The following is a 9,118-nucleotide window of genomic DNA, read 5'->3' as shown; positions in this document are numbered from 1 at the left end:
AGCCCTTTATCTGTAGTGTCATTTGCAAATATCTTCTCCCATTCTGTAGGTTGCCTCTTTGTTTTGTTGACTGTTTCCTTTGCTGTGCAGAAGGTTTTTATCTTGATGAAGTCCCAAAAGTTCATTTTTGCTTCTGTTTCACTAGCTTTCGGAGATGTGTCTTGAAAGAAGTTGCTGTGGCCGATGTCAAAGAGTTTACTGCCTATGTTCTCCTCTAGGATTTTGATGGATGGATTCCTGTCTCACGTTGAAGAGTTTCATCCACTTTGAGTTTATCTTTATGAATGGTGTTAGAGAATGGTCGAGGTTCATTGTTCTGCATGTGGCTGTCCAATTTTCCCAGCACCATTTATTGAAGAGACTTTTTTCCATTGCATGTTTTTTCCTGCTTTGTCAAAGATTATTATTCTTTTAAATTTTCTCTTATCTAAATCTTTACTTCACCTTCACTCATGAAGGATATTTTCACTGGGTATAGAATTCTGGGTTGACAATTTTTGTTTCTGTTATTGTAGTTCATTTTAACACTTTAAAATTATTGTAGTGTCTCCTTGCCTCCATAGTTTCTAATGTGAAATCCATATCCATTCAAGTAGTTCTGGTCACAAGCATTGTAGTGTGATGTTTGTGTGATTAAAATATAGTGTGTGTGATTATAATATAGATGCCTAAGCCTGGTTTTCTTAAATGTATTCTGCTTGGGTTTCTCTAAAAAGTGTTTAGCCATTAGTTCTTTACATAAGTTTTAACTTCTTTCTTTCTCTGAGATTCCAAAGACTTATGTTAGAACTTCTGAAATTATCAAGGGCCACAAATAGTCCATTCATTTTTTCCATTTTTCTCTTTCAGATAAGATTTCATTTTTAAGATTTTATTTATTTATTTATTAGAGAGAGAAAGAGAATGGGGGAGGAGCAGAGGGAGAAGGACAAGAAGACTCCACACTGAGTGCTGAGCCTGACATTGGGCTCAGTCCCATGACCCTGAGATCATGACCTGAGCCAAAATCAAGAGTTAGATGCTTAACCAACTGAACCACCTAGGTGCCCCAGATAAGATTTCTTTTGATATATCTTTATGTTCACTGACTTTTTTCTCTTAATTCTGCTACTGAGCATATCTACTGAATTTTTTGAAAATTTTAGGTATCATATTTTTTTAGATGGGCACTTTTAACTTTTATTATTTTTTATATTTTCCTCATATTCACTGATTATCATTCATTATATTAGTTTATTTTCCTTTACCTCATTGAGCATATTTTAATAGGTGGTTTAAAGCTCTTGTCTTATAATTTCATCATATAATTCACCCTTCAACAATAGCCAAATTATGGAAGGAGCCCAAATGTCTATCGACTGATGAATGGATAAAGACAATGTGTGTATGTATGTGTGTGTGTGTGTGTGTGTATTGATATGTGTGTGTATATATATATAATGGAATATTAGTCATCAAAAATGAAATCTTGACATTTGCAATGATGTGGTTGGAGCTAGAGAGTATTATACTAAGTGAAATGAGTAAGTCAGAGAAAGACAAATACCATGTGATTTCACTCATATGTGGGATTTAAGAAATAAAACAAATGAACATAGGGGAAAAAGAGGAAAACCATGAAACAAACTCATAACTCTAGAGAACAAACTGTTGGTTACCAGAAGGGAGGTGGGCAGGGGGTGGGGGTGGGGATGGGTTAAATAGGTGATGGGGATTAAGCAGGGCACTTCTTGTGATGAGAGCTGGGTGTTGTATAGAAGCTTGGATCACTAAATTGTATATCTGAAACCAATACTCTATGCTAACTAACTGGAATTTAAATAAAACTTGGAAGAAAAAAAAACCATAATTCACCTTGAAGTTGGCATCTGTTGATCGCCTCTTCCTTGAAAATGAATTACATTTTCCAGACTCTTTGTATGTCCAGTGATTTTTAATTGTCTTAGATATTAGGAATGTTATTCGGTGGAGACCCTAGATTCTCCTACATTCATTCAAATAAGGTTGATTTTATTTTTTAAGAAGACATTTAATTTCATTAAACTCAAAGTGTAAATTCTGCCACACCTCCTGTGGGTAGCAGCTCTGCTCCCAGTTAAGACTGCTTTGAGTCCGCCCCACATCTGTGGCAGAGACTGCAACAGAGTTCACATACAGAATTTGGGGTTTTCCTTTGCCTGCTCTCTCCTTCCAGTGTACTTCTATACCATCTAGTGGCCCTGATTGTCCCCAGCTTCTTTGCCTGTTTCGTCCATTCAGAAAGATGGCAAATCTTTCTTTTGAGTTTTAACCAACTGGTACTACCATTGTGACCACAGCTGCTCTTGAGGGAGAAATGCATAAACATTACAGTGACCCTATGCGGATCTGATTTCTTCTTTAAGCTTTGAACTCCCCTGCAAAGTTTAATAACCTTGGATCAGAATCTCAGGTCTATTTACCAACTCTCGGAGTCTATCAATTATCATTGGACTTTTTTTAAAACTTGTTTTCAGGGTATTAGTAGTATTAATATTATTTTGCTAGAAGGTGTTTATTAGGAAATTAATTCTTCATTACAGAGGTAGGAATTATACATTGATTTTTTAATTTTTTTTTTTTATGTAAACCAGCATGGGGCTTGAACTCACAACTCTGAGATAAAGAGTCACATGCTCTACCCACTGAGCCAGCCAGGTGCCCCTTAAAAATATTTCTAAAGGCACTAGTGTCTCACTCTGAAAGTTATGAGTCCTTTAAATGGATATTTAAATGCTGCTCAATTTTTGTTATAAAACACTTTCTGGTATTACTTAACTGTGTTTGATAGAGGCAAATGTTATGGCAAAGGAGGTGTTTATCTAACACAACAGACTTCTAATATTAATTGATGTACAAATAATTCTGTTAAGGACATTTTATAAATAGCTTTATGATGAAGAAAATAAATTAAAAATATTCTATTTCCTAATTTTTCCTAATAGTTTCATATCAGCCTTTTTTCACTTGAAGTTATATTTAGCAATATAAAAAAAAATTTCACTTATCTGGTAGATAGACATTAAGGAATAGTAACCATTTAGAACACAGTCCTAAAAGAACTTTAAGAATGAGGAAAGACAAATAGGTAACAATTAGGAAAATATCTAGCTTTATCTAGTAGGGAAATGACTGTACTATTTTCTCTGCTTTTCTCTGTTCATATCAAAGCAAAACAAGACATAAAAGTAAAAAACCTTTAAAAAGAAAAGTATAGGAAAATATAAATTATAAAACAGTAAATAAAGCTGATAAAGCATACCAGATTAATAGCCTGGAGGAAATCAACAACATAATAGCATGCATTGATTTAAAAAGCATTTTAAAAATTCTGTACTTATAAAAAAAAAAAAAAGTGTAGAGATTTAGCACCAAGAGAACATGTAAGTAACACCTAGATAGGAAGGCAAAAAAAAGCAATGTAATGATTTTCCACATCAGATCACCAGAAGGATAGATTTGAAATCTCCTACAGCTAATAAGAGGGGTCAGAAATAATGTAAACAACATATAAAAATCCATGCCAAGAAGTAACCAATTAAGTATATAAATTTAAAATGCCCTCGTTCCTAATAGTATCAAAACTCTTGTTACACAGAAAAATAATAAAAAAATGTAAAATCAGTATGATGAAAGTAATAAAATATTTTGAGATATAGAAAGGTCCTGAATATATGGAGAAATAAATAATCTTTATGATTTGGAAAGCCAATATCAAGATGTCAGCTCTCTCTAAATTGATACATACATTGAAGGCTATCCCAGTGAAAATTTCACGAAGAATTTGATGGAACATTACAAATTGTTTCTAAAATACATGCAGAAGGGTAAAGAGCAAAGAACTACCCAAGATAATTTTGAAGGTGAAATAATACAGACTTGCTCACTCAGAGGTCATCTGGTTATTAAACTAGAGTTAAAGATGTGGTCTTGGTAAAATAGAAATATGTATCAATGGACAGGATTAGAGTGCCCATAAACAACAAACACACCCATGTGGGAATTTGGTATGTAGCAGAAGTGGTAATGGAAACAGTGAACAAAAATAGGGATTGGTACCACAATCTAGTTGCAGAAGTTGGCTTTATAGTCTATAGGGGAAAAGTTCAAATTGGATGCTTGTTTCCAACTGTAAACCAAAAGAACACCTGAGACAAAAAAATAAGGAACACACACATACAGTTATCTTTTGGGAGAAAACATGATGAAATAACTTTATCATCTCAGAGTAGAATGTGATTCCTTAAGTAGAACATTGAACATTAAGAGAACAAACTCTAAGGTTGAAGGTATGTTTGACTACATTAAAAAGTAAAACCACTGGTCCATCTTAAGTTTTCAATGATGAGAGTATAATGGATAAATTACTGAACATTCATTTGAATGCAGTACCATATGTCAGTTAAAATGAATATACTTCTTTAAAAAGATTTATTTATTTATTAGAGAGAGAGCATGAGTGGGGGAAGAGGGAGAGGGAGAAGCGGGCTCCCTGCTTAGCAGGGAGCCTAATGCGGGCCTTGATCCCAGGACCCCAGGATAATGATCTGAGCCGAAGGCAGATGCTTAACTGACTGAGCCAGGTACCCCTAAAAATGAATATACTTGATTTATACCTACACCATCAACAGATCTATGGAACATATATTGAATAAAAAAATTTCAGAATTATGGGAACATTTTGATGCTGTTTATGTTGTTTCTAAAATAAATCTTAGATGTCCTCAGATGCAAGGATTCACGTCCATTTTCAGATATGGTGGCCTTTGGGAATGGGAGGAGTAGGTTGAGGGTAGTCGCTGAAAGGTTGACAGTGGGAACCAATTATCTGAAGTGTTTTATTTTTTAAAAAGACTAACACATAAATTGGAAAGAAAACTGACAAATTGACAAGTCTTAATGCATGCAGGTGCATGGGCATTTGTTAAATTAGTCTATGTTTATTTTTTTCATTCTTGGAATATTTAGTAATATGACATGAAAATATTATCCTTAGTATAGAGAAAGAAAGAATGGAGTGTACCAAAATAATGGTATCAAAATAATCCTGATACCAGAACCTAAAAATAATATAAAAAGGAAACAATAGCACATGGGTGTCTATGCAAAACATCTTCAAGTGTTAGCAAATAAAATACAAAATACATTATAAGACCATTACAGCCCACTAAAGGGGACATTTCTTCCAGAAATACAAATTCACTTCAATATTAGGAAATTATAAATACAATATACCATGTTGAGGTTCTAAAATGAGAAGGAAAAAACCCTCCCTATTTCAGAAGATAGTGAAAGAACAATTGGTTAATCATTCAGCCTCCTCCATTCTTGAGTTAAATAAATCCTAGGGCGCCTGTGTGGCTCAGTCGTTAAGCATCTACCTTTGGCTCAGGTCATGATCCCAGGGTCCTGGGATCGAGACCCATGTCAGGCTCGTTGCTCAGCGGGAAGCCTGCTTCTCCCTCTCCCACTCCCCCTACTTGTGTTTCCTCTCTCACTGTATCTCTCTCTGTCAAAATAAATAAATAAAATCTTAAAAAAAAAAAATCCTTGTTAAAATTGACGTAAGTGTTCTTATTTAAAAATATTTTTTTCAAATATTTTCATAAAGAGGATTCATAAATATTTTTAAAATATTAAGAATAATAAAATGAATGCTTGTATGTAAACTTTCTAGTTTTCTTAAAAAGGTTTATTTGCATATTCTTAATACAAAATGATTTATATAGCTCAAACTAAAAGTCAATGTCATGCTTAATTGTAAAACAGTAGAAGCATTTTTGTAAAATTCAGGAGTTAGGCAATATCCCTCTCAACGTTTATATTTAAAATTGTTTAGTTAGTAGTAATGAAAGTAAGTATACATATTAGAAATTAAGTTATAGATACTAGACAAGAGGAAATAGGAGCAGTTCTTTATTTGTAGATTGTATGACTATATTCTTAGAAACCCCCCAAAAGTGAAATGAAAGGCTATATGAAGTAGTAAGAAAATTCAGTAAAGTTACAAATTTAAAAAATTAATACGTACAAATTATTAGATTTTATTTATCTGCTTGAAATATATAATGGGAGAAATGATTAAATTTAGCAAACAAAAAAGAAATACATATAATATCTACAAAAGTAAAACTTCAGCACGGTATAAAATATTTTTAGTAATAAGTAAAACAATATTGCTTTGAGAAAGGAAGATTCAGTATTTTTTTTTTTTAAAGATTTTTTATTTTTTATTTATTTATTTGAGGCAGAGAGAATGAGAGAGAGAGAGCACATGAGAGGGGGGAGGGTCAGAGGCAGAAGCAGGCTCCCCGCCGAGCAGGGAGCCCGATGCGGGACTCGATCCTGGGACTCGATCCTGGGACTCCAGGATCATGACCTGAGCCGAAGGCAGTCGCTTAACCAACTGAGCCACCCAGGCGCCCGGAAGATTCAGTATTTAAGATGCAGTAAGTTGCCTCTTCTAAGTTGATGTAAACAAGTGACTTTTTCAAGCACTACAAGCACTAACAGCCAATAACCACAAATCATCTTTTTTCATCCTCTGGACCTCCTGTGAATTGGAAAAGACAGTGAGGCTCAAGTTTTGAAATCATTTCCCCATGATTTCACTCTTGCCTCATGTTGTAATTATCATGGGTTGTTTTATTTGTCCTAATTCACTTATTCCTTGGAGGTAGGGCCATGTCTTACTTGCATTTATGTCTCCCATGACCATTGTCACATAGATACTTGGATTCAAACCCAAGCTCTTGCTTGTCCTTTTGTAGGACAGGGTCACAAATACAGAGGCTGACAGCAATTGGGCAGGTAAAGCAAATACCTCATCTTATGTAGGCATTCCATCATTTCCTTGTGACCATCCAGCCTCAAAATTGGAAAATTTTAAGATTTTTTAAAGAGACTTTGGCTATCTGAAGTTTTTATCTGAACTATTTGGATTTTTAAACATTGGCAGCCGATTTGAAAAGTAATCACTCTCTGCAGTTCCAGTAAACCTTACTATTGGCAAAATTTGGTCTGTGGCCTGACTCTGAGACCTTGGATTTTTTCCATACTACTTTCCTAAATTCTGGTAAATCTCGGGGCAAAAAAATGAATACAGTTGATGGGGTAATGGGATTTTCAGGTATGAGGCTACTATATTGTCTATTTCAGCGTGTGACTGGTCTACTCATTTCTATATCTTCCTCATTCTACTGCCGATGCTAAAACTGTTAATCGTGTGTGTGTGTGTGTGAACCTGTAGACAACTGTTCCTAAAAGATGCTGTAGAGTGTCCTAGATTTAATTTCCTTAAGTCAGTACGAAGGATTTTAAGATTACTCCCATACTGATTTTTCAAGCAACTATTTTGTCTTGTCTTCCACTCAGGTATTTTTAGTCACTGTCTGGAATTTTGAACTGTACATGATCCCCCTGGCATTGTTGCTACTCTTCATCTACAATTTCATCACACCCACAAAAGGGAAGGTTGGCAGCATCCAGGACAGCCAGGTGAGCTAAGATTCCAGTAATTGTGACATTTGACCAGAGGAAAAAAATATGTTAACAACAACCAACCACCACCAAATCATGACCCAAGTCCACTTTGTTTGAGACTTGAGGAGAGCAACATTGCACGTACATTTATGTGATAGTGGGGATCTTTTATTGGGTTATAACCCAGAGTCATTCTTCTATGTTATGTTCCTGAGCCTTGGCCTACATTCTTAGCATGAGGAGAGCCCTCTGGTGCTTGGTCATCTTTATCATGGTGGCAGCATATTTCGGTGCCCATCTGGTTATCTGTAAGGTTCCTATGAATAACATTCTCAACCACTGAAAAAAGCCTTTGGCATCTCCTTGAGCTCCTTCAGGGCATGGAAAGCATCTGGGAGGCTGCCTTAGGCCTCTCCACCCAGACATCCTGTGCAGTGTTCACTTCTCGCCTAAAGCCTTCAGAGGCTTGCCAATTCCCAGAGAAATCAGAGAGCGGGCGGGCATAGACAGCTCAATTTTTGGGTGCCCAAGTCCTGAAAATCTCAAGCTTCCCATGGTCTTGAAGGAAGCAAAAGCAAGACATCCCCTAGCATCTACTTATCATACTTACTGTCTGACTCAGCTTCTCCTGTTCCACTTATCCCAGCCCAGAGAATCTTTTCCTGGTCTGGGTGCACAAGAACTTGTATTTGTAGACTTGCTTTATGGTATTATCTTGGACCTCCAGATTCAAGAAACAAATTTTTAGAACAAAAATCTAAGATTCTGAGACTTGATATTAGAGGACCTTCACATTGGGTTTCTCAAGACTCAAAAGCTAATAACGATCTTCACCCATTTTTCCATACAATGCTATTATTTTTTAAAAAAATCTCTGAAATAATGGACATTAAAGGGATGTTCTGGTATCGTTTGGGGGTAGAAGGGAAGTAGAGAAAATGAGTCTTTTGGCAGGGAGTAAAAACCTCAAGCAAATTCAAAATTTTATTCTGTTTGATATTTGATTGTTTAATGCAGTAGGCATGGACACATATCAATAATGAGGGACCTAACAATGCTAGAACCAACAAATAAATAGCTTTAAAGTACAGGATTGTTTAAGGACTAAGTTACACACAGATATGGATGAGGGAAATTTTCACAGAGAAACATCTTTAGTAAAAAATGCGGTCAACTCACATTTTTACAATTTTCAATCAGATTTTAGTTTTCCAGCTATATACATGGTGTGTGTGCATTTGTAGGCAGGTATATATACATGTATATATGGGTACATAAGAATACTTAATAGCATGGAGGACATTAGGAGAAGGAAGGGTAAAATGAAGGGGGGAATCGGAGGGAGAGATGAACCATGAGAAACTGAGAAACAAACTGAGGGTTCTGGAGGGGAGGGGGATGGGGGGATGGGTTAGCCCGGTGATGGGTATTAAGGAGGGCACGTATTGCATGGAGCACTGGGTGTTATATGAAAATAACAAATCGTGGATCACTGCATCAAAAACTAATGATGATTGCATGGTGACTAACATAACATAATTAAAAAAAAAGAAAAAGAAAAAGAATACTTAAGTGAATGTGCTTATAAATGTGTGTATAAAATATTTTTAATTTATAG

General features: G+C 35.4%; 1 protein-coding gene across 3 annotated transcripts in view; it reads left to right on the top strand.

Moving 5' to 3' along the window:
• MCTP2 (multiple C2 and transmembrane domain containing 2) overlaps positions 1 to 9,118 on the top strand; it is a 240,841-nt gene that overhangs the window by 196,840 nt on the left and 34,883 nt on the right. For all 3 annotated transcript variants that reach the window (XM_021680654.1, XM_021680656.1, XM_021680655.1), the window contains one exon: positions 7,393 to 7,515. In XM_021680654.1, coding sequence (XP_021536329.1) covers positions 7,393 to 7,515 — 123 coding nt within the window. The remainder of the gene's footprint in view (positions 1 to 7,392; positions 7,516 to 9,118) is intronic.

Source organism: Neomonachus schauinslandi, chromosome 9 (genome assembly GCF_002201575.2).
Source record: "Neomonachus schauinslandi chromosome 9, ASM220157v2, whole genome shotgun sequence".
Classification (NCBI taxonomy): domain Eukaryota; kingdom Metazoa; phylum Chordata; class Mammalia; order Carnivora; family Phocidae; genus Neomonachus; species Neomonachus schauinslandi.
This window is presented reverse-complemented; position numbering and strand designations above follow the sequence as displayed.